Source organism: Choloepus didactylus, chromosome 7 (assembly GCF_015220235.1).
Source record: "Choloepus didactylus isolate mChoDid1 chromosome 7, mChoDid1.pri, whole genome shotgun sequence".
Classification (NCBI taxonomy): Eukaryota; Metazoa; Chordata; class Mammalia; order Pilosa; family Megalonychidae; genus Choloepus; species Choloepus didactylus.
The window spans coordinates 151,375,127-151,399,815 of NC_051313.1; the positions used below are offsets into that span (position 1 = coordinate 151,375,127).

Consider the following 24,689-nt stretch of genomic DNA (forward strand, 5'->3'; position numbering starts at 1 on the left):
TCGATCCCTGTCCCCAAGAGGTTTACACAGATGGGCAGGAGACCTGTGCCTGGGACAAAATCTAAAAGCTTGTGCCACTGCTGAGCTCGAGCCCTTGCACACACCATCACTGTGTGCATGTGAAGGTCTGTGTGGGTGTTTTTTTACTTTCAGTGCGACTTTCATTTCCCTTGAGAACATTTCCCATAGGGATTATTCATTTAAGTCAGTTTCCACTTTCCAGCTCATTCTGTGATTAACCATCACAAGAAGATATAATTAATACACAAAGTGGGCAAGTGTCTGAGAAGATTTAAGATACAGCATGGAGATGATGAAGCACATTAGAACACACTTCATTAAAAATGTGGTGTCAATTTAGAATGTTTTCTGACAGTATCAGTTAGGGAAGTTTATCCTCTATCATTAGATGGGCGTGGGGTAGGGGTAGGGAAATGGGTAGGAGTGAGGGGTTGGTGAGGAAATGGGGAGGGCCACTAAAAGTCACCCTGAATGGGACTTAGTTCTACCACAGCAGTGTTAATATCACCCTCTCCTGTAAATTCACATTCTAGGGTGGATGTGGTCCTCCTGGTGGTGCAGCTGCACCATGCAGGTCGGCGGGTCCCAGGGGAGGGATGTTCTAGCCAGTCGCCCCACTTGATGGTAGGGCTGACGTTGGCCTGGCCACTGGGTGCCGCCATGTTGGAGCCTCAGGACCGGAGCCATGGGGCCCCGCTTCAGAGCCAGAGCGCTAGCCAGGCCAGCTCTGCTGGGCACATGCAGCAAGTGCAGCCCAGGCTTTACCTGGGCTGGGAAATGGCCGTCATGGAGCTGGACTTTCTCAAGGAGGTGGGCATCACTGCCGTGCTGATGGATTCAGTAGCGCCCAGCTTCATGGTGGGGCCTGAGGTGGAAGGTCTATGTTGCCTCTTCGTGCCAGCGCTTGACAAACCTGAGACCGGTCCGCTCAGTCAGCTGGATCGTTGCATGGCTTTCATCGACCATGTCTGTGCTGAGGGCCGTGCAGTGTTGGTGCACTGTCATTCAGGAGTCAGTAGAAGTGTCACTATAGTGACTGCTTTTTTGATGAAGACTTACCAACTTACCTTTGAAAAAGCTTATGAAAACTTCCAGACTGTCAAACCAGAGGCTAAGATGAATGAGGAATTTGTGTGGCAACTGAAATACCAGGCAATGAGATATGAAGTGAATACCTCTAGTGCAATTTATAAGAAGTATCATTTACGAAAGTTTACGGAGAAGTATCCAGAATTGTAGAATTGACCCAACCACCACTTCACAAAGATTGAAAGATGAGGTTCTCTGCAAATGTAGAAAGTGTAGGAGATCCTTATTTCGAAGTTCTAGCATTTTGGATCATAATGAAGGAAGGCCCTATAGCCTTTAAGTGCAAGAGAATGATATCATCTTTCATGCCTACAACAGGGAGTCAGGCTCAATGTGCATCTTATTTCATTGAACCTGTACAGTGGATGGAATTGACTTCGTTAGGAGTGATGGATGCACAGCTGTTTTGCCCCAAAATGCAGGGCCAAGTTGGGTTCCTTCAATTGGTGTGGTGAACAGTGCTCCTGTGGTAGATGGATAACACCCACTTTTCAAATACCTAAGAATAGAGTGGATGAAGTGAAAACGTTGCCAGTTTTTGGATCACAAGAAAAAACACAAGCTGTGACATTTGATAGCCTGGAAAGAAACTTACTGATGATATGTGCTACCCTTGCTTATTGTCATTTATGGCAAATTGTCTAATTTTTAGGCCATCAGCATTTCATTTGGAATGTGAGAAGATAAAAATCACTTGATGTGACTTGGAAGTTATGCCGTGTTAGCCTGCTGTATTATGCAGGAAAAATATATGGAAATCAAGTGTGTAGATTTTATTTCGTTTGTTATAGGAATCTTTTGTAACCTAGATAGTTTGTTTCACATATTTTAAAAAGTTCTGACTTTTGTAATGTTTAGTTATGTGATCTTAAGTTCTGGATGGACAAAATCACATACAAAAATTGGTAACTGTCATATTTCAGAAGGTATTCTTTTTCTTCCAGCAATGTAAAGCAGATTTATTGGTCATATTTTGAAATTTATTTCTCCCTCTCTCTTTTCAAGGGAACATTAGGAAATCTTGGTTTGTCTAGATTTTTCTTGCAAATGTAGAAAAAAAGACCATTAATAGAGCACTGATTAAAATGTGATTTTCTGAATTACAGCTCTGGAATGCCAGTCTTTAAATTATTTATTAAAGTTTGAGATACCTCTTGAAGTAATCTACATAAAGAAATGTATTGGTGTTGGTATGTTTCTAATGATGATAAGGAAAACAAATTCTCAAAATGTGCAGTTACTACGTATCAATTACGTTTTTAGTCCAATATGTTAGAGTATTGGGAAACGGTAATATATCCGGATTAGTTTTTTGACCTGAACTCTGGAAACTGGAATTTATTTTACTCATTACTAATAATTAGAATTGGACCTAATTAGCTATTTGAACATTTATATGAAACCAGAATTAACTAATAAAGAGAAATATAGTCTATGTTCTCAAGACATTTTGCATATTTACATGTATATATGTGTGTCTTATGTGTATATAAACATAAAAATGGCAGTATTTAAAAATGCATAAAGAAAACATGAATAATGACCCTCTTAAAAAAAATGTGGCATCACACATCTCAACAATAAAAAAAAACTCAACTAAAAAGTGGTTAAAGCATTTGAATAGAAATTTCTCCAAAGAAGATAAACAAATGGCCAGTGAGCACATGAAAAGGTGCCCAATATCATTAGTCATTAGGAAAATGCAAATCAAAACCACAATGAAATACCTCTTTGCATCCACTAGGATGGCCATAATAAAAAAGACAAACCATAATAAGTTTTAGCAAGAATGTGGAAAAATCAAAGCCACCTTACTGTTGGTGGGAATGTAGGATCATGCAGCAGCTTTGGAGAACAGTTTGGCAGTTCCTTAAAAGTTAGAGAATTACTATTTGACCAAGCAGTTCTAATTCTAGGTATATAACCAAGAAAACTGAAAATGTATATCTACCCAAAAACTTGTACATGAATGTTTATAGTAGCATTATTCATAATAGTCAAACATGAAAACAATCCAAATGTCTATCAAATGATGAATGGATAGGGGTGACATCATCAACATGGCAATGTAAACAGCTACTGAAAACTTCTCTCCATAGGTTCAACCAAAAAAGGACAATTTTGAATTGTTTGAAACAGATATAGACTGGAGAAGGACCCTGCAAATGATGAGTTGAAGAAAGAGAAGAAATATCAGGTAGCAATCTTCCTTCCCAGACCAGCTGGTCCTCTCCCTCTCCTTCACTCAGTCTGAGTGGGGGAAAGATACAGAATCAGCAGATGGGAACCCTCCCACCAGGGACACAGATTTTAAAATCTCTTACAGCACTGAGCAATAAAACTAAGTGCAAATTTCTGTGCAGAAATCATGGAGGTGAGAAGGTAGTGGTATGATATATTCAAGATACTGAAAAACTGCCAACCAAGAATCCTATATCTAGCAAAACTGTCCTTCAAAATGAGGGCGAGTTTAAAATATTAAAATATTTACAGCTAAACAGACACTGAGAGAGTTTGTGAACAGGAGACCTTCTCTACAAGAAATACTAAAGGGAATACTACAGACACATAGGAAAAGACAGGAGAGAGAGGTTTGGAGAAGAATGTAGAAACAAAGATACCAGGAGATAGAAAGAGGGTAGAGATTGGGCATTTGATGCTGAAGGAGTACAGAATGTTCAACAAGATTGATTATATAGATCTAGAAATGGGTAGCATAATACTGGGTGATGGCAGCACAGTATGGTAAGTACACTGAACAAAGATGACTGTGAGTATGGTTGAAAGAGGAAGCTTAGGGACATGAAGGACACCAGAAGGAAAGATAGAAGATACGGACTGGGATGGTATAACTTAGTGAAACCTAGAGTGGTTAACAATTGTGATTAAATAAACAAATATACAAATATACAAATATACATGAGGAAGAACAAATGAATGTCAACTTTGCAAGGTGTTGAAAATGGGATGGTACTGGGGAAAAAATACAATCAATGCAGACTAGAGTCTATAGTTAACAGTAACATTGTAATATACTTCCAGTAATTGTAACAAAGCAATATACCACAGCTAAATGTCTATAAGCAGGGGATATAAGGGAGGGGTATGGGATTCTTGGCATTGGTGGTGTTGTCTGACTTTTTTATTGTATTTTATTTTTTCTTTTGTATTTTTTTTTTTTGGTAGTTGTCATTTTTTTCTTTTTCTTTCTTTTTTCTTTTTTTCGCCTCTTCCTCTTTCTTTGTGGAAGACATGGAAATGTCCTCGTATAGACGGTGGTGGTGAATACATAACTACATGATTATATAGGGAACCATTGATTGTTTTCTTAAGAGGGAATGTATGGTGTGTGAATAAAACTGTCTAAAAAATAAACAGAAGGATACAAGTGCTGGAGAAGATGTGGAGAAAAGGATGTACCTAATCACCATTTGTGGTGAAGCAAAATGGTGCAGCCCATCTGGAGTGCACTGTGGTGGTTCCACAGGAAGCTAAGCATGGGGTTCTCATATAGTCTGGCAACCCTGTTATTAGGTATATACTTGGAAGAACTGAAATCAGGAACACAAAGGGACATTTGCACAGTGGGGTTTGTGGTAGCAATACGATTCACAGTGGATGGAGATGGCCTAAGGGTACATCGACTAATGAACAGAATGGTGAACTATGGTGTATACACACAATGGAATATTTAACTGTTACCAGAAGGAATGAAGTTGTGAGGTATGCAACTAGATGAATGGACATCGAGGACAGTATGTTGAGTGAAATAAACCAGAAATGAAAAGACAAACATTATAATGCCTCACTAATATGAACTAACTATATTGCGCAAACTCTGAGAAATCTGAGCACAGATTATCAGGAGAAGGCTTATTGTAAATGTTCCTAGATTGTAAGCTCTTACAGCAGTTACATCTATTCCTGAGCTGTAAAGGCTATTTCTGAATTCTGAGTTGCTGAACTCTTTGTGTATAACCTGGTCGATCCCCGGAACTTTGGGTATTTGTGTGACACTGAGACTCAGTGCCAGAGTTCGGCAGCTATGAATGACAGCATTATACCATACAGAAAATGTTAAAGGGTCTGAAAAAAATATCAGTCTTCAATTAGAAATATGAGTAAAATGGACATGGTTTGAACTAAGGTAAATCAGACTAAAGGGTAAAGGACAATATTGACTGTGCTTCAAAACTTCAACTTCTATGTGAGACAAAGAGAAGAGATGTTTATTTGGTTCAGAACCTATATTTTCTGTAGCACACTATGTAACTTAACTTGTATGATCAGTTTATTCAAATATCATAATTACATGGAACTTTGAATAGGGAGTGAAATCTGGTTGGTTTGTACAGGTTATTGTGAAACCCTGGTACATCCCAGAGTAATTTGGGCAGAGAATAAAATGTATTTGCAAAGCCCTCTTGAGGGATTGGAGAAAATGTGGAAAAACTTCCCCACCTGGGGAATTCCTGATATTCTCACAAACATTGGGGACTACCAATTTAGAAGGCCGAGCCCTCGATCTTGCGGCTTGCCTATATGAAGCCTGTTACTGCGAAGGAATGGCTAAGCCTACTTATAATCATTCCTAAAAGTCACTCTCAGAGAACCTCTTTTGTTGCTCTCTCTAAGCCAACTCGGCAGATAAACTTACTGCCCTCCCCCACGATGTGGGACATGACTTCCAGGGTTGTAAATCTCCCTGGCAATGTGGGACATGATTCCCGGGGATGAGCCTGGTCTTGGCATCATGGTATTGAGAAAGGGGGAAGAGAAATGAAACTAAAAAATAAAGTTTCAGTGACTGAGAGATTTCAAATGAACTTGAGAGGTCATTCTGGAGGTTATTCTTATGTGTTATATAGATAGTCCTTTTTAGTGTTTAGTGTATTGGAATAACTAGAAGGAAATACCTGAAACTGTTGAACTGTGATCCAGTAGCCTTGATTCTTGAAGTTGGTTGTATAACTATATAGCTTACATGGTGTTCTAGTTTGCTAATGCTGCTGGAATACAAAACACCAGAGATGGATTGGCTTTTATAAAAGGGTGTTTATTTGGTTACACAGTTACAGTCTTAAGGCCATAAAGTGTCCAAGGTAACACATCAGCAATCAGGTACCTTCACTGGAGGATGGCCAATGGTGTCCGGAAAACCTCTGTTAGCTGGGAAGGCACGTGACTGGCATCTGCTCCAAAGTTCTGGTTTCAAAATGGCTTTCTCCCAGGACATTCCTCTCTAGGCTGCAGTTCCTCAAAAATAACACTCTTAGTTGCACTTGGGGTATTTGTCCTCTCTTAGCTTCTCTGGAGCAAGAGTCTGCTTTCAAAGGCTGTCTTCAAACTCTCTCTCATCTCCAGCTCCTGTGCTTTCTTCAAAGTGTCCCTCTTGGCTGTAGCTCCTCTCCAAAACATCACTCACAGCTGCACTGAGCTCCTTCTGTTATGTCAGCTCATTTATATGGCTCCACTGATCAACTTAGACCCACCCTGAATGGGCGGAGCAACACCTCCATGGAAATTACCCAGAGTCATCACGCACAGCTGGGTGGGGTGTATTCCAAAGAAACACTCAAAGAATTACAATCTAATCAACACTGATAACGTCTGCCCACACAAGATTACGTCAGAGATAATGGCGTTTGGGGGACACAATATATTCAAACTGGCACACATGGTGTGACTGTGTGATTGTGAAATCCTTGTGGCTCACACTCCCTTTATCCAGTGTATGGACAGATGAGCAGAAAAATGGGGACAAAAACTAAATAAAAAATAGGGTGGGATGGGGGGGTGGGATGTTTTGGGTGTTCTTTTTTACTTTAATTTTTATTCTTATTTTTTTGTGTGTGAGGTAACAAAAATGTCCAAATGCGGTCGGGGTTACTGCTTCTAGGGGGAGTGGCGGCCGGTAGCCGAGCCCTCAGCTCTCGGGGCTGCTTAAAGGGTACCGGCGGCGGGGGCTCTTTCCCGGAGGCGAGGGCGAGGCGGAGGACGTGGCCAGGGTCCTCGGCGAGAGGCGTGCAAGGTGTGGAGGGCGGCGATAAGGACAAAAACACTCTTCATCCAGTAGGAGTATGCGCCAAAGAGATTTATTCAGGGGTGATTACAGGTTATATAGGCTGGTAAGAGGGGCAGGGCTGGAAAGGAGGTGAAGTAGCCTAAAATGGCAATACTGAAGGAAGAGGGGCTAGGATTGGTTCTGAGAGGACGCAGGAGCCGTTGCAGCGGGCGGGGGTTGTTCTGGCCACGGTGCATGCGCACTGGCGGTGGCAGGAGTGGCCTTGGCACAAGGGAGTATGTGGGTAAGATAAGGAAGAGGGGAAAGGGCAGTTGGGAGAAAGGCGGTTTCCTCCGGCAAGCCTCCCCTGCCAGTGGCATTTTGGGTGAGGAAAAGGGAGCTGCCTTGACCTCGCTCCCCAGGCTCGGGGGGGCTGCAGAGGGCACTCACGCCCGTACCTACTACCCTCCCCAGGGGGTGATATCAGGTCCCCTGGCCCAGGCCTGGTAAGTCGAGGCACAAGCTCAGCTACCCGCATCCAAAAATTGATTGTGGTGATGAATGCACAATTATATAGTAGTACTGTGAACAACTGATTGTACACTGTGGATGACTGAATGGTTTGTGAATATATCCCAATAAAATTGAATTTTTAAAAAATGGCAAAAAAATGTATAAACAAAATGTAATAAATGCATACAATGGAAAATTAGCCAGAGAATGAAGCTTGAAAAGATTATGCTAAGTAAAATGAAGGCAGTCACCAAAGACCACAAAATGTATGATCCTACTGTATGAATGACTGCAGCTGGTACATCCACAGGTACAGAAAGTGAATGAGTGGTTGCTAGGGCCTAGGGGATAGGGGAATTGAGAGTGGCTGCTAATGGGTATGGTGTTTCTTTTGGGGGTGATGAAAATGTTCAGGAATCACAAATGGTGGTGTTTGTGCAACTCTGTGAATCTACTAAAAACCACCGAATTGTACACTTTCAAAGGGTGAATTTTATAGTATGTGAATTATATCTCAATAAAGCTGTTATTTAAAGAAAGAGGTAGAGCAAGGCAGCTGGGGCACACATTTTGAGGATATGCTCACTCGCAGGGTCGTGCAAGTGCAGGGCTGGAGCATACGAGTATGTGCTTCCTTAAATTTTGTGCCCTGGTTACTTCACTTGCCTCACCCTAACTCAGGCCCTAAGGAGAATGCACTCATTCTGGTTAATTTGAAACCAGAAGGGAAATCTGCCGAGGGACAAGGCTCCCGGGAAAAGCTCCCTGCCTCAGCGAGGAAGCCATTTGCTTTGTTCTCTTCCTCTGGACATCATGGTGTCAACATGTAATGCTTCCAACGGCGGGGCCTCCGTGACCAGCCTAAGGGTGCCACTGGCACAGTGAGGTGATGAGAAAAGTGTGGGTCTCTGCTCCACCAGGGACTCTGAACCCCCAGAAGTTGTGATCAACGGCCCCAGCCAGTCTGAGTCAGTATCTGCTTCTGGCCTTGCAGCAGAATGAAAGAGGGGCTCACACCCTGACACCACCGCCCCATCACCAGGCGTGGCAAAGAGCTCAGGTACCGGGAGTCCTGGTTCCCTATCTGGGTTCAAGGGCGAGGTTGGCTGTTGATCAGTTGTGGCATCTGGAACAAATACTTTGGTTCTAACGGAATCCCTCATAAATATAAGACAAGAGCGCGGAACAAAGATCCATCAGCACCTTCCTACGCTGCAATAGGACTCTGCCACTCTACCTTTGCTGGCTGTAAGTAGAAAAGCACGGAACTCCAAATTCTCTCGCCTCTTCCCGGAATCCCAGTATATCTCCGCACATAACTGCATCACGAGCTTCCAGCCATCAGTAAATTTCAAATCGCTTTCCCTTTCAGAATGCAGCTTGGGGTCGCCCTGGCAGGAGCTGGGAGCGGCGCGCTCTATTCACTCTGTGTCCCGCAGAGGGGGACCGACGGGTGGTCGCTGCCCGCCCAGGTGCGTAACTGTGGTTTCCGGAGCATAGGGGGGTCGGGGAGGGGATCACGTGCGGGGCTGGGGCGTCAGCTGCCCCCTTCCCTGGCGAGGTGGCGCCGGGGCTGAGCCGCAGGACTCTGAGAGGACGAGTCCCCCCTCCCTGCCCCGGCGTATGCGCGCGCGCGCCCCGCCCAGGGTTTGGGGGCAGGAAGCTGGGAAGTACCGCGAAGCGGAGGGGCCAGGCGGAGACCGCGGAGGCTGCTATAAGGCCCGTGGGGCGGCAAGATCAGCTCCCGCAGCCCCCTCGGGGTCTTCGGGCACCTCGGTTCGGGCCTGGAGAGCTGCGGGAGACCGCGCTTCGCTGAGACCCTGCAGGTGGGCGCATCGCCGGGTGGGGCGCGCGGGGAGGTCCGGGTGGGGGCAGTGAGGTTGTAATCCAGGCTGTGATGACGAGGGCGGGTTTGAGGATCCCCCGCTACAGATGAGCACCGAGGCCGCGCAGCTAGGGCAGAACAAAGAGACCGGAGGAGGCGCCGTTATCTCTGTGTTTTCAGAAATAGAAACGCGCTCTGGAGCACAGCTGGTGGATGGCCGAGCTGGGGTTTAGCTGGGCCAGTGCTATGAGACACCTGACAAGTCACGCGCTGTCCCTCTTAACCCACCCCTCTCCCTGCTTCCTCGCGCCGTTCCCCTGCAGCCCGGTTCTGCGTTGCCTGCTCAGTCTCCTCTCCATTTCTCACCCGTCATCTGCATCCTTGCAGCTGTCCTCCCAATCCTTTTTATGAATTCAGCGCAAACTTACTGAGCCTTTCCTTTCTCCTGGGCTCCGTTTTAGGGGTACAAGACGCGGCCCTTGCCTTCAGGAGCTTATAGTCTGGAGGGGACAGTAGTGACGGACTGTGGCCAAGATGTGTAGGATGGGAAGGAGCTCGCTTAGGTAGGGATTCCAGGATCCTCCTGAGGCCGGGATGCTTATAGTAGAGCCTGGAAGGATGAGTGAGATGAGCCAGGTGAAAGGGCGCGGGGGCGAGGACTATTCTAGGTTGGGCCAACCATGTTTGCAAAGACTCAGAGGTGATTTTGATGGACTGAAAGAGGTTCCGGATGGCTAGAGGTAGAGGCTGTGAGAGGGAGCACGGCTGGAGAAGGAGGAGGGGGCCAGAAGAGGATCACCCGGGAGGCTATTGAAATAAACTTGGGCATTGAGCTTTATATGCTCAAGGGATGAAAAGATGAGCTTGCGTTTTGGTATGCACAGGCTGGTTACAGGGTGGAGCCCCGAGGCCCCCAGATCTCAGGTGGGAGGGAGGCAGTTGAGGAGACCAGATGCAGGAACAAGAGAAGTGGACAGATTCCAGAGGTGTTTAGGGGTGGGACAAGGCGGTGGGTGACTGGTGTTGGGGGATGAGGGAGAGATGGAAGGAGGCAGGGAGACTGCCAAGGGCCTCTGAGTGATGGTCCCTATTCTATGTTGTGCTGGAGGCAGGCGGGGCTGGGGCTGGTGGGTGGCGGGTGATACTTTCAGTTTCAGATGTGTAACCACAGGCCTGCCTGGTAGCCTTGTACATATCTGACATCCTTTGGATGGAAGCGCCCTCTCTGCCTTACTGCTGACTCTAGATGGTGTTTTAAGCCTATCTCTGGGTCTGCTTAGCATCTCAGCTGGAAATCCATGGCTTGGGACACACCTGAAAAGCAAAAAGGACCCTTCCTAAACTGACGGCAAGAATAAGCACAGTGTTTTGGAGACCAGACTAGAGAACAAAGAAGCTTATCACTTGGGCTTTCCTCCTCTTTTCTCCCCGACCCTCTGTCATTCCTCCCTGCCCCCCTCCCCGGGATGCCAGGAATTGGTTCTCAAGAAAAAGGATCTGAGTTTGCAGCTCCCTGTGGCTTTATTCTCAGGATGCTGTGTGCATGTATGTGCTTGTCTGTGCAGGAGCCAGTTCTGTTGATTGCCCTGAGGTGTTCAGGTTAAATTTGATCTGCTGCCACCAGCACACTTAGCCCATTACGTTAAAATCTAGATTTATGTTGCAGATGGAGAGCAGCAAGCAGTAAATGATTTTCTTCCCACTTAAACTATGTATGACCTTAAAATGGAAAAAAAAAAAAAAAAGGACATTCTAAAATTGCCATGTAGTAGGACGATAAACGTTCATGGGGTGCATTGAGGTGGGTTTCTCTTTTTTCTTCTTTCTCCGGTTCCAGACCCAGCACCATGGATGCTTTCTCTGAAGCAAATGGCACCTTTGCCATCCGCCTTTTAAAGATACTGTGTCAAGACAGCCCTTCACACAATGTGTTTTATTCTCCTGTGAGCATCTCCTCAGCCCTGGCCATGGTCCTGCTAGGGGCAAAAGGAAACACGGCGGCTGAGATGGCCCAGGTAAGTGCGCCTGTCCTCCAGAAGCAGGGATTGGCTCCTCAGCTGTTGTGCCGTGTCATCAGTTCATACCTCACTCCCAGGAGACTGCTGATGGAGGACGCCTGGGCCAGGGGAGCCTGGCGTGTGTACGCACACACACACACCACATGCACACCACACATACACACTCACACACATGCGTGCTCCACTCACAAATTCATTCACACAGTAACACACAAATGCACACACACATAAACACATTCACACACTCATTCACACAACTCTAACACACATGTGCTCACATGCTCCCACACATACACACATTCACACTCATGTGCATGCATGCACACTAACTCACACACATGTATGCACATATGCGTGATTATACACTCACATGCACACACGTGCTCTTTTCAGGAGATGGGGTAGATTGGGGGAAAGAGATGGAAAGGAGAAGACAGGGAGTCTCCTTTAGTGAGGTTTTGGGGAAAAGTTTCCCCGATGAATAACCTGGAAGAGGACTATCAGAATTTTGCACTAGCATTTCATCTTTACTTAGAAAATGATACCAAAAATATTTTAAACTTAAGCCACTAAAATTTATCTCTTTTTTGGGAAGAAAAGATTTTGTTACTATAATTATTCACTGGTAAGGAAGGGTGGATTAATATCTATTTTGAGTAGTGTATGTGCCAACATGCTTTTCTAGCTCAGTAAGGGAATAAAGCAGAAATGTGCAAATATGCAAACTTGGTAATGGATGGTGGTGATGGTAGCACAACATTGTGAATGCAATTCACTGCACTAAATTATATATTTGAAAGTAGTTAAAAGGGGGCATTTTAGGTTGTATTTATGGTACTAGAATAAAAATTTTTAAAAATTCCATGGAACTACACAACACACACAGTGAACCCTAAGGTAAACTATGGATTATAGTTAATAAGTACAATTATAAAAATGTGCTTTCATCAATTGTAACAAATGTTCCACACCTATGGAAGTGTTAATAATGGGTGGCATATGGGAACTCTAATTTTATGCATGATTTTTCTGTAAACCTACAATTTCATTAATTAAAAAAAAAAAGGAAAATATAGGGTGGTAGATGGCAATCCTGTACTTTATGCATGATTATTCTGTAAACCCACAACTTAATTAAAAAAAAAAGACATGTACTGCAACTATATGCACAGACTTGTATAAGCACAAGTTAAAACGGTTTAACAAACATTTAAATATAAACACCTGGAATGTTCCAGACAGTATTCTGGGTACTGCAAATTAATGAATAATTAAGAATCGATCCCTGTCCCTGAAAGGTTTACCCAAATGGGCAGGAGACCTGTGCCTGGGACAAAATCTAAAAGCTTGTACCACTGCAAGCTGCAAACCTGTGTGGGTGTTTTTTGGGTTTCATTGTGACTTTCCTTTCCCTTGAGAACATTCTTATAGGGGTTATTCATTTAAGTCATTTTCCACTTCCTGGTCATTCTCTGAGGTTTAGAGTAGGTTTCTTTTTGCTTACAATCTGATTCACATTTTCGTGTTTGAGGATGCCCAGTGAACCCTTAGAGAGAGCTTTCCTTGGGATGCAGGATTTTATAACAGCCTGTCTTCAGAACCCCTCTCACCCTTCTCATTTTTCCCCTATTGTTCATCTTTTAAATAAGAGAGATCTACTCAAGCAGAATAGCCAAATCATTTTATCTTTCATTCTCTCTCTCTGTTTCTTTTTCCACTCCTCTCCCCCTCCACTTGGTGTTGCTTCTCTAGTATGTATTAAACTCTCAATAAAAATAAAAACAATCATCTTTTAAAGGAAAAATTGTATGGAATATTTGAGAAAAAATTTGCTTGTATTTTTTTTTTTTTTTTTTGAGACCAAAGAATAATACTGATACTTCATTATTTTTCTCAACAGGCACTTTCTTTAAATGCTGGGGAAGACATTCATAAGGGTTTCCAGTTTCTTCTCAATGAAATTAACAAACCTGGCACTCAGTACTTGCTAAGAACAGCCAGCAGGCTCTTTGGAGAAAAGACTTACGAATTCCTTTCAGTGAGTAGAATGGATAGAACAATGAACTAGTATAGAAGCTGGGAGAAAGCCCCTAGGGAACTTGAGAAACTTATGGTAAATTTTATTGTGTAATCATAATTCTATCTTCATATCTCAAATTATTTAAAATTTGACAACTTGTGACATTCATTTATTGATCTCTGGTTATTCATGGTTTGGTACATACCTATTTATAAAGTCCAAAATTGTAATAACTAGACTAAGAGGTGATCATTTTTCAGATGCATGTATGCCCTTTCTCATAAACAGTATATAAGGTTTGGAACTTTTGGAAACTTTTGCTGACATTTGACTTAGCAATGCAGCTTCATTCAACACGTTCTCTCCAAAGACCTTTCAGGAATCCTGCCTTCGGTTCTACCACACTGAGCTGGAGGGGCTGTCCTTTATCACAGCTGCAGAAAAGTCCAGGAAGCATATAAACACCTGGGTCTCAGGAAAGACGGAAGGTAGAATTTTACTTTATCTCCCCCTCCCCCTCCTCCTCTGATTTCACTAGTATTTAAGATGCTCAGGATGATGTTGACTGGCTGGGCCTCTTGACATACTGAATCTTGTGAGTCAGATCATGGGGTTTTTGGCAACATTTCTCCCAAGACCAGAGGAACTGATACAAGCCTCTGAAGGAACTTAGGCAAGATTTCCAGTTTAATGACTTGCACTGAAAAATACTTTCACTTGACCTGTAATGCTTGCATTGTCAGGCTGATCCATCGTGTCTGATAGACAGAGACTGATGAGCAAGTCTTCATTTTAGTCTCCCTGTCTAGATTCTATGTGGACTTCTACCACCTCCCTCCTTTATACTACACGCTATGTTATTTATTCCACTGCCTATCGTTCATGTCTTCCACTTAGCCCCCCTTAATTAGACTGGATAAGTCTCCTTCTACTTCCACGTCATCTACAAACCCTCCCTCAGAGTTGGTCAGTTCCACAGACTGAAAATACCCACAGAAGGAGTCTTTTCATTTCTGTTTCAGAGAGTGACACATTCCATCCTTGGTACCCAAGGTCGATGATGGTGTGATGTTCGAACCAGGCAAAACACTGCACACCAACTATACTTGGTACCACTAGGAGCGTTCCAGTTTTTTTAATAAATGAGACAGTAAGGAACTAGAGGGCAAGCTTTTAAGTTTCCCCAAAGACATAGCAATTATCTCCCCATTTCTTCTTGCAGGAAGAAGTGGAATTTTGCCACTTCTGCCCTCTTGGGATAGTGAATTTAGCAGGGATTCTCTTAGGTCATTGAAAAGGTACACCTGGACATCCAGGAGACAAAGGGAATACCTTCCACTTGCCCCGAATAACCTTTTCCCAAGACACTCGATGGATGCTCTGTTTAGAGGATCAAATAGTAACATCTGCTCTAGAGGCTTCCGGAAGCTCCTCATGTGCCCACCTGGCCCACTGCCAGCTAGCTCTCCATGCATTATTCGTTCTGGCTGCTTCTGATGTGTCCACATGTGGTCCTAGGATGGTGGAACCAGATGTGTTCTTGGAGCACTGGATCAAAAGCTCTGTTTAACCATATGAGTGAACTGAGACCCTTCTGGTTCATCTCTCATTTCCTGCTCGACTTGTTCTCCAGCCTGGTGCACTGCATCCACCTTCTACCAACCTGCTTTCCCTGAGTCATGTAGAAGTCTTTCACCCTCATCAACTTTGTGGATGTTCTCCAAGTGCCAGTGATAATGAATACCATTCATATGTGTTGTTTTTGATGTCTGTTCATTACGACTCAAGATTAGCATATTTGGAAAAGAGCGGTTCATTCTTGATTAATGATCAAGGAGCTGCCAGTAGCTTTCTGGTGGTTTACTTATTACATTTTTATAAACATCAACTGCATGTTGTCTCTACTTTTTCTTGAAAGGTAAAATTAGAGAGCTGTTACCAAGTGACTCCCTTGGTCCAGAAACCAGGCTGGTTCTTGTCAACGCCATCTACTTCAAGGGAAGGTGGAATGAGCAGTTTGACAAGACTTACACGCGGAAAATGCCTTTTAAAATTAACCAGGTGAGGAGAAGCTTTCAATATCTTGCTAGTTCGATGATGAAATTGAATGGAACAATTTAACTTTGTAAAAGCCTAAATGGCCAGTTAGAGTTTGTACTTAACATATTTCTAAATGAATTTTTAAACTCATTAGAAAAAAGCGGAAGGAATAAAAATTTGCTACCCATAATTTTTTTTGCATTTGATCATGGCCCTCACTGCCTCTGATAATTTCTCATATATTCATTGCTGCCACTCAGTTCTGGAAACTGAAAATTTCCCTTTAAGCCCAAATTATTTAGATAGAAAGTAAAATGCAGGTGTTACGATAGTGTGATATAGAGGTGTGAACACAGGGTAGAGTAGGGGGAGAGAATGAGAAAGCATGTTTATGGTCAGGTATTTTAAAAATTATAATAATATGTATTTTAATTATACACACTTCCTGCCAGATAAAGGTGCCACTGGTCCTATTAATTCAGTATTTACAGCTTTCTCATACTCGTACTATCAAGATAGAATCCTTGATCTTCACAGTGAAGTATAACTCCAATTGAGGCAAACATTAAAATTGCCCAGTCCCCCAGCCCCTAAAAATATGCTGTTTTAATGCCATTGGAAAACAGATAAAACCACTCTTTTTTGTTTTTTTAAATCAGGTATACTGTATTTGCATTTGTCAGGGTTTTCTAGGGAAACTGAACCGAAAGGAGGTATCTGTAAATATTATGAGATTTTTATAAAATTGTCTCATGCAACTGTGGAGATGCACGAGTCCAAATTCTGTAGGGCAAACTGCAAGCTGGAAACTCCAATGAAGGTTTTCAGTGAATTCCCCAAGAGAAGCTGGGGAAGGGATGAAAATTCTCTCTTCTGACTGCTGAAGTCATCACTTCTCCTTTTAAAGCCTTCAGCTGATTGGATGAAATGTCTCTCATTGTTGAAGGCAATCTCCTCAGCTGATGTAGATGGAATCAGTCATAGGTGCAAATACAGAGCATCACATTTTATTTAATTAAACATTTTCTTTCCCAGGCTAATGTTGCATCTGCCTTTTAATGATGAGGAGGAGTTGCTGGTGGACCTTTTCCAAGTGCTGGAAAAAGGATGATTTAAGTCCATGAAATGTCCTCGCGGTAACAATTAGGCCTGTGCATTTGACCAAACTGCTGGGCACCATTACTTGGCCAGGTTGACACATGAACTTAACCATCACATTGTACTTACTTTCCTTTAAATAAATTTTTAAAATATCAGCCCTCTAGTTACAAAGGAGTAGAAGAGAAGTTTTCTAGCAATGATTTTAGAAAATATTTTAATTTTTCTAATAGATGTTCTATATCAATTTGAAAAATTAATTTAATAAATGCAGTTAACTTCTGCAAGCATATACCTCCTTTGTATTTTTATTATTTCCTTATTAGAGTATCAGCATTTGGAAAATTGGATTAAAATGCATGAAGACATATACGGTTCTTTATACTGGTTGCCAGGCAGCTTCCTGAGGGGTTTATCAATGTACACTCCCATCCACGTTGTGTAAATTCATCAGCTTCTTTCCACTTTCATCAGTAACGATTATCGTAAAAACTTATTTTCTTTAACCATAGAGTTACCGTGCGACCTGTCAATTCCACTCCTAGTTATGTACCCAAAAGTATTGAAAACAGGGATTCAAACAGACACTTGTACATCAATGTTCACAGTAGCATTATTCACAATAGCCAAAAGGTGGAACAGCACAAATATCCATCAACTGACAAACGGATAAACAAAATGTGGTATATCTGCACAATGGAATATTATTCAGCCACAAAAAAGAATGAAGTTCTGATACATGCTACAACAAGGATGAACTTTGAAAACATTATTCTAAATGAAATAAGCCAGACCCAAAAGGTGAAATATAGTATGAATTCATTTGTATGAAAAATCCAGAATAGGCAAATACATAGAGAGAGAAAGTAGTTTGGAGGTTATTGGGGACTAGAGGGATGGGGGTGAATGGGGCGTTACTGCTTAATGGGTGCAGAGTTTCTGTGTTGGTCGAAGAAAATATTTTGGTAATGGATCGTGGTGATGGTTGCACAAAATAATGAGTATAATACCACTGAATTATATACTATAAAGCAGAAGAGGCAAATTTTATTAAATATATATATATATATATGATTTTCTATTTAATTTATTTGATTATGTTAATTTCTTAGATGTTTTCTTAGGTAAAACATGCTGAGCATGTTTTAAATGAGAAAAATATGACTACCCCTCTGGAAAATACAGAGCATCACACTTTATTTAATTAAACATTTTCTTTCCCAGACTAATATTGCATGTCTTTTAATAATGAGGAGGAGTTGCTGATGGACCTTTTCCAAGTGCTGGCTACAGCACAAATATTGTTTCTATCCTGGGTTCTAGCTGAAAGGCGGAGTCCACTGCTGTGCTTTCAGAAATTTATATTGCCTCTTTCTAGCATCCGTTTTTAATTCTATGCTCCTCTGCTCATTCCCATCAGAAGGAGCAAAAGCCAGTGCAGATGATGTTTCAGGAATCTACATTTAAAATGACCTATGTAAAAGAGGTGTGTGCCCAGATCTTGGAACTGCCTTACGCAGGGGATGAGCTGAGCATGGTCATTCTGCTTCCTGATGACGATGTGGACCTAAACATGGTGAGAGATGGGGTTGCCATTCTAGCCACTTGAATTTCTGCTGAAAGAATCCAGTGACTCCCATCAGGTCCTTTCTCTCTCAGATAGAACTCGTGCACGACTTACATCTAGTGTATTTAACTGCCAGGTTGCTGAGGTGGGTAGGCCAGGCAGCTGAGCCGTGTCCGGGCACATGGGCTTGGGAATCAGATTTGTATTTGAGACCCACTTCTCCTATTATTGTTAGTGTGGCCTTGCAAAATTATTTAACCTGTCTCGGCCTCTGTTTTCTCATCTCTAAAATGGGGCTAGTGAAATACCTACCTGATGGGGGTATTGTGAGAATAAAATGGGATAATCCAGCTTGCAAGATTAGCACATTGTAAGCCCTCTATCAATGTCATAATCATGGATATTGACATTATTATTTTAACATCTAAGAACCTTTGCTGTACTCAGAACCTGAAATATTGCCTGAGAAAAGATTATACTTTGAACTAACAAGGGGAGAGAAGGAGGGCTGGAGCCACAGAAATGTGAAGCTCAGGGCTGGGGGCTGAGGTGCTAGAAGCACCCAAAATGCAGCCTCCCCACTTTCCTTTCTCTTTTCAACAGGGATCACTAGATTGAGAGAGCAAATCTTCTACCCAGTAGATAATAGGCTACTTAGGTGTGAAGGAGTCTCTATGACCCAAGCAGCAACCCATTTTCCCACTCCGCCCAATACCCTATCTGTGACATGTCTTCTCCAGAAACCATGCAGAATCCTCCTGCTTGTCAGATTTCCCTTCTGGGTTGGGCCACGCAGCAGCTTTTTTTTCCCTTGTCTTTTTTTCTTACCAGTAATGGTTTGTTTTCTTGAAAAATAAGCATAGTTAGGAAAAAAAAAAAACAACAAAACCTAGTCATCTCCTATTCCAGTTTGCTGATACTGCTGTTTTGCAAAACACCAGAAATGGTCTGGGTTTTATAAAGGGGGTTTATGTGGTTACAAAGTTACAGTCTTAAGGCCATAAAGTGTCCATGGTAAGGCATCAACAAAAGGGTGCCTTCGCTTGAGAAAGGCCATTGGCATCTGTAAAACCTCTGTTAGCTGGGAAGGCATGTGGCTGGTGTCTACTTGCTCACAGGTTGCTTTTCAAAATGGTGTTCTCCAAAATGTCAGCATCAGCTTTCAATGGCCGTCTTCAAAATGTCTCTCTAAGCTGCTCTGAGTTCCTTCTGTTCGTCAGCTCTTTTATATGGATCCAATGATTTAATTCAGACCCACCCTGAATGAGTGGGGTAACACCTCCATGGAAATTATCCAATCAAAGTTATTGCCCACAGCTGATTGAGTCACATCCCCTTGGAAACACTCAATCAATAGGTTCCAACCTAATCAACACTAATAGTCTGCCCCCACAAGATTGCATTAAATAACATGGCATTTTGGGGGGCATAATACATCCAGACTGGCACATCTAGATATTAGCAATTGTCAGAATAAAGGATTTCTCCTGGAAGTTGTGGGTAAGTGGAGGAGCCACCATAGGCTTTGCACCTCAAGGCTGCTGGGTGTGTCCCCTACTTGGCGAGGAAGGTGTGCATGCACCTGGGAAGCAGTGGGATACCGGGTCACACATACTCCCTGGTGGATAAAGTTGCTGCAGACCCTGTTTTGGCATCAGCACCCATCTTGCCAGAGGAGAAAGAGTAGGTAGGTGCGCGTGTAGACATGCATGGAAGCGGGAGCCTTAAAGTCTCATTCTGGTCTTCCAGGTGGAAAAGCATCTCACTTTCGAGAAACTCATAGCCTGGACTCAACCAGATCATATGAGGAGTACTGAAGTGGAAGTTTTCCTTCCAAGATTTAAACTGGAAGAGAATTACGACATGGAATCTGTGCTTCAACATTTGGGAATAGTTGACGCTTTCCAAGAGGCCAAGGCAGACTTTTCTGCAATGTCAGCCAAGAGAGACGTGTTCCTGTCCAAGTTCGTGCACAAGAGTTTTGTGGAAGTCAACGAGGAGGGCACGGAAGCCACCGCTGCCTCAGCTATGGTGGTTGTGGAATGCTGCTTGGAGTCAGGGCCGCGGTTCTGTGCCGACCATCCCTTCCTTTTCTTCATCAGGCACAACACGGCCAACAGCATCCTGTTCTGCGGCAGGTTTTCATCTCCATGAGGGGTGCCTCCTGATGCACCTGAGCATTTTCTTCTTCCTGTGTCCCCAGATCCTACTCTAAAGCTTCACGACAATGGGCCGGTAAGGCCAAGTGCAGAGCTGAGGTCAGATAGCTCATCATGATGAATGAATGGCCAGTGCAGTTTCAATGTAAACTCCACATCACTTCTCCACACACTGACCCCCTCATGTTTGCTACTAAATCAAGACCATGGGACCATATACCTTCATGATTCCCTGTTGTATTTGAGATGCTGTCCAAATCCCACAGGATGGCATGCAAAGCTTTCCTATATGGCTCCAAACTTATTTTCCACTCATTTCATGTACAATTCATTCTCACTGCACAATACTCTTCCTTGTCACAGCCTTGCCTTCACCTGACTTGCCTTAACCCAGCAGTTTCAACAGTAATAAATGCTGCTGGATATTATTACTATTTTATAGTTGTCCCGGTGCTTGGATTTTTTTTTTTATTTTAATGCATGTTTTAATTTGATCTTTTTTCAACACTCTCTGATCACCAAGTATTTGTCACATGCTGCATTATGTTCTGGGGACACAGAGAAACAGGGTTCTTTGACTTCTTCTTTAGCCTCCACGCACTATTTCGGTAGCATTTACGACAACCAGTTTTGACTATTTAATGTTCTTAAACTTATCATGTAATCCCTACAGTTTCACTCCTTCTTTGTGTTATTGTATTTCTCAACCCCTACCTTTAATTCCACTAATGAAAATTCCATTCAACCCTTCATTCTCCTTTCAAATGCCATCTTCTTTGAGGAATTTTGCCTCTCATCCATAACCAGACACACATCTTGACACTCATTGCAGCTTATGGTACTTGCTGTATTTATTCATCATCTGTGTTCTTATATGATCCTCCAACCAGACCATCAACTCATTGAGATTGGGATTACACCTTCCAAGTCTTTGTGCCACTAATATTCTGCTGTCTCTACAGTTTTACCCTTTCCTCATCTCACTTAGTTGGAATCATTCCCTCTGTAGACTTTTCAGACTGACTTCATGGCTTGATAGCTCATTTCTTTTTATTGCTGAATAATATTCCATTGTAGAGAAGTGCTGCAGTTTGTTTACCCATTCATCAATGGAAGGGCATCTCAATTGCTTGCAATTTGGGGTGATTATGAATCAAGCTTCTATAAACATTCACGTGCAAATTTTTGTGTGGATGTGAGTTTTCAGCTCCTTTGGTAAATACCTAGAAGCATGACTGCTGGATCATATGGTAGGCCTGTGTTTAACTTTCTAAGAAACTGGCAAACTGTCTTTCAAAGTGGTAGTACCACTTTGAATTCCCATCAGCAACATTTGAGAGCTCCTACTACTCCACATCCTTGTCAACATTTGATGTTGGTGTTTTGGGTTTTAGCCATTCTAAAAGGTGTGCAGTAGTATCTTGTCATTTTAATTGGCAGTTCTCTAATGACATATGATGTTGAACATATTTTCATATGCTTATTTGCCATCTGTGTATCTTCTTTGGTGAAGTGCCTGTTCAGCTCTTTTGCTCATTTTGTAATTGGGTTGTTTATTTGCTTGTTGAATTTTTAAAGTTCATTTAATATTTTGAATACAAGTACTCTGTCAGATATAAGTTTTGCAACTATTTTCTCCCTGTCTGTGGCTTGTCTTTTCATTCTCTTAATAGTGTCGTTCACAGAGCAGAAGTTTTTAATTTTAATGAAGTCCAACTTATCAACTTTTCTTTCATGGATTGTGCTTTTGGGTTGTATATAAGAAGTCACTGCCAAACCCAGGGTCACCTAGATTTTCTCCTATGGTGTCTTCTAGAAGTTTTATAGTTCTGTGTTTCACATTTAGGTCTGTGATCCATTTTGAGTTGATTTTTGTGAAACGTGTAAAGTCTGTATCTACATTCAATTTTTTTTGCATGTGGATATGTGGTTGTTCCAGCTCCATTTGTTGAAAAGGCCATCCTTTCTCCATTGAATTGCCTTTGCTCCTTTGTCAAAGATCAGTTGACTATTTGTGTGGGTCTATTTCTGAGCTTTCTATTCTGTTACATTGGTCTATTTGTCTGTTCATTTACCAATACTATATTGTCTTGATCACTGTGGCTTTACAGTAAATCTTGAGGTTGGATACTGTCAGTCCTCCAACTTCGTTCTTCTTCAGTATGATGTTGGCTATTTCAGGGTCTTTTGCCTTTCCATATAAACTTGAGAATCAATTTGTCAATATCCACCAAATAACCTACTGGGAATATGAGGGGAATTGTGTTGAATTTATATACAAAGCTGGAAAAACCTGACATGTTAATAATATTGAGTCTTCCTAACCATGAACATGGAATATCTCTCCATTTATGAAAATCTTTGATTTCTTTCATCAAAGTTTTGTTGATTTTTTTCATCTAAATCTTGTATATACATTGTTGTTTTTAAACCTAAGTATTTGTGTTTTTTTCTAAAGTAAATGGTGTTGTGTTTTAAATTTTAACCAATTATTCGCTGCTGGTATATAGTTAAGCAATTGACTTTTGTATATTAACCTTGTATCCTGAAACCTTGCTATTTCACTTTTTTATTTCTAGGTTTTGTTTTGTAGATTCTTTGAGATTTTATACTTAGGCAATCATATCATATGTGAATTAAGACAGTTGTGTTTCTTTCTTCCCAGTCTGCATACCTTTATTTCCTTTTTTTTTTCTTCATCTAATTGGGTTAGCTAGAACTTCCAATACAACGTTGAAAGGAGTAATAAGAGGGGACATTCTCACCTTGTTCCGGATCTTATGGGGGAAGCATATAGTTTCTCACCATTAAGTATGTTGGTGATGGTAGGATTTTTGTAAATGTTCTCTATCAAGTTGAAGAAGTACCCTTCTGTTCCTAGTTGTCATCATGAATGATTTTTTATCGGAGCATTTTTATCATGAATGTGTATGAGATTTTGTTACATGCCTTTCCTGCATCTATTGATATGATCATATGATTTTCTTTCTTCTTTAGCCTGTTGATGTGGTGGATTACATTAATTGATTTTTGGCTGTTCAATCAACCTTGCATACTTGTAATAAATTCCACTTGCTCATGATTTATAATTCTTTTTGTACATTGTTGGATTTGATTTGCTAATATTTTGTTGGGAGTTTTCTCAACTATGTTCATGAGAGATATTGGTCTGTAATATTCCTTCCTGTATATTGTCTTTTTCTGGTTTTGGTATTAGAGTAAGGCTGGCCTCATAAAATGAATTAGGAAGTGGTCCCTCTGCTTCTATTTTCTGGAAGAAATTGTAGAAAATTTGTATAACTTCTTCCTCACCTGTTGGGTAGAATTCATCAGCAAAACCATCTGGGCCTGGTGCCTTTTCTTTTGGAAGACCACAATTGTTGATTTAATTTCTTTTATAGATATACACCTTTTCAGATTACCCATCTCTCCTGGTATGAGTATCAGTAAGTTGTGTCTTTCAAAGAATTTGTCCATTTCATCTAAGTTGGCAAATTTGTGGGCAGAGTTCTTCATAATATTTTTACATCCTTTTAAAAAAACTTTTTGTTTTGAAATACTTTCAAACTTAAAAGACAGTTACAAAAAATATACAAACCCCATACAGGAAATTCCAGCATAACCCTATGCTCCCAGATACCCAGATCCACCAAATTTTACATTTTGCCACATTTGCAATATCCATCTATCTATCTTGCTTTATCTATCATCTATCTTTCTGTCTATCTATATCCATTTTCTGAACACTTGAGTGTTGGTTGCTTACATCATGCTCTTTGAACACTTAATATTGACATGTACATTTCCTAGGAACTAGGATATTGACTTATGTAATCACCTAACCACCTTAAGAGCAGTTATCAAGTTCAAGTTGTAGTACCAACATTTATATTATCCATATTATTACCCTCACCAGAGATATTTATTTATGCCTCTTTCTTCTATTGTCTATTGTCCTGTCCTCCATGTACCCTTAGGCCACCTCCATCCATTGCAAATTGTGAATACTGCTGCAATAAACCCTATTGTGCAAATGCCTGTTCTTATCCCTGCTTTCAGTTCTTCCAAGTATGTACCAAATGACGAGTTGCAGGATCATATAGCAACCCCATGCTTAGCTTCCTGTGGAACCACCACACTGCCCTCCAGAGGGGCTGCACCATTGTACTTCCCTAGCAACAGTGAATAAGTATATCTCTCTCTCCACATATTCTGTAGCACTTGTATCTTTCTGTTTATTTTTTTAAGTATCATTGGGAATGGAACACCTCCCAATAGGCTGCATTTAAAAAAGCAAAAAAGGGCAATAGCACAACACAAGCACTGGGGAGCATA

The 24,689-nt window shown here is 41.8% G+C and overlaps 2 protein-coding genes and 1 pseudogene across 3 annotated transcripts; 2 read left to right on the forward strand and 1 right to left on the reverse strand.

Annotated features, from left to right (window-relative positions):
- The first annotated feature begins 681 nt into the window (after window positions 1-681).
- Window positions 682-1,591, forward strand: LOC119539030 (annotated as a pseudogene).
- Window positions 1,592-7,723: 6,132 nt separating this feature from the next.
- Window positions 7,724-11,301, reverse strand: LOC119540856. Its single transcript, XM_037844757.1, has 3 exons — window positions 11,215-11,301; window positions 9,881-10,199; window positions 7,724-9,580 (listed from the first exon to the last, which is right to left on the reverse strand). The coding sequence occupies exons 1-3, from the start codon at window positions 11,299-11,301 to the stop codon at window positions 9,165-9,167; spliced, it is 822 nt and encodes a 273-aa protein (XP_037700685.1). The 3' UTR covers window positions 7,724-9,164.
- Window positions 9,000-24,392, forward strand: SERPINB9 (serpin family B member 9). Of its 2 annotated transcripts, none has more exons than XM_037843549.1 (7): window positions 9,000-9,099; window positions 11,290-11,467; window positions 13,371-13,508; window positions 13,861-13,978; window positions 15,409-15,551; window positions 18,049-18,204; window positions 19,945-24,392. In XM_037843549.1, the coding sequence occupies exons 2-7, from the start codon at window positions 11,300-11,302 to the stop codon at window positions 20,347-20,349; spliced, it is 1,128 nt and encodes a 375-aa protein (XP_037699477.1). In that variant the 5' UTR covers window positions 9,000-9,099; window positions 11,290-11,299; the 3' UTR covers window positions 20,350-24,392. The 2 variants fall into 2 exon arrangements, with proteins under 2 accessions (XP_037699477.1, XP_037699478.1); XM_037843550.1 differs by lacking the exon at window positions 9,000-9,099 and adding an exon at window positions 9,286-9,453.
- Window positions 24,393-24,689: the final 297 nt, after the last annotated feature.

Bases quoted from the DNA above. Each gene is read 5' to 3' on its own strand.
- LOC119540856 (XM_037844757.1), bottom strand. From the start codon at position 11,301: ATGGTGCTGGGTCTGGAACCGGAGAAAGAAGAAAAAAGAGAAACCCAC. The intron at 10,200-11,214 runs GCAATTTTAGAA...TCCCTCTCACAG, and splicing joins GTTTATCGTCCTACTACATG to CCTCTACCTCTAGCCATCCG. The intron at 9,581-9,880 runs GTAAGTTTGCGC...GTTCTGCCCTAG, and splicing joins CAGGAGAAAGGAAAGGCTCA to CTGCGCGGCCTCGGTGCTCA.
- SERPINB9 (XM_037843549.1), top strand. From the start codon at position 11,300: ATGGATGCTTTCTCTGAAGCAAATGGCACCTTTGCCATCCGCCTTTTA. The intron at 13,509-13,860 runs GTGAGTAGAATG...TTCTCTCCAAAG, and splicing joins AGACTTACGAATTCCTTTCA to ACCTTTCAGGAATCCTGCCT. The intron at 15,552-18,048 runs GTGAGGAGAAGC...CATTCCCATCAG, and splicing joins TGCCTTTTAAAATTAACCAG to AAGGAGCAAAAGCCAGTGCA.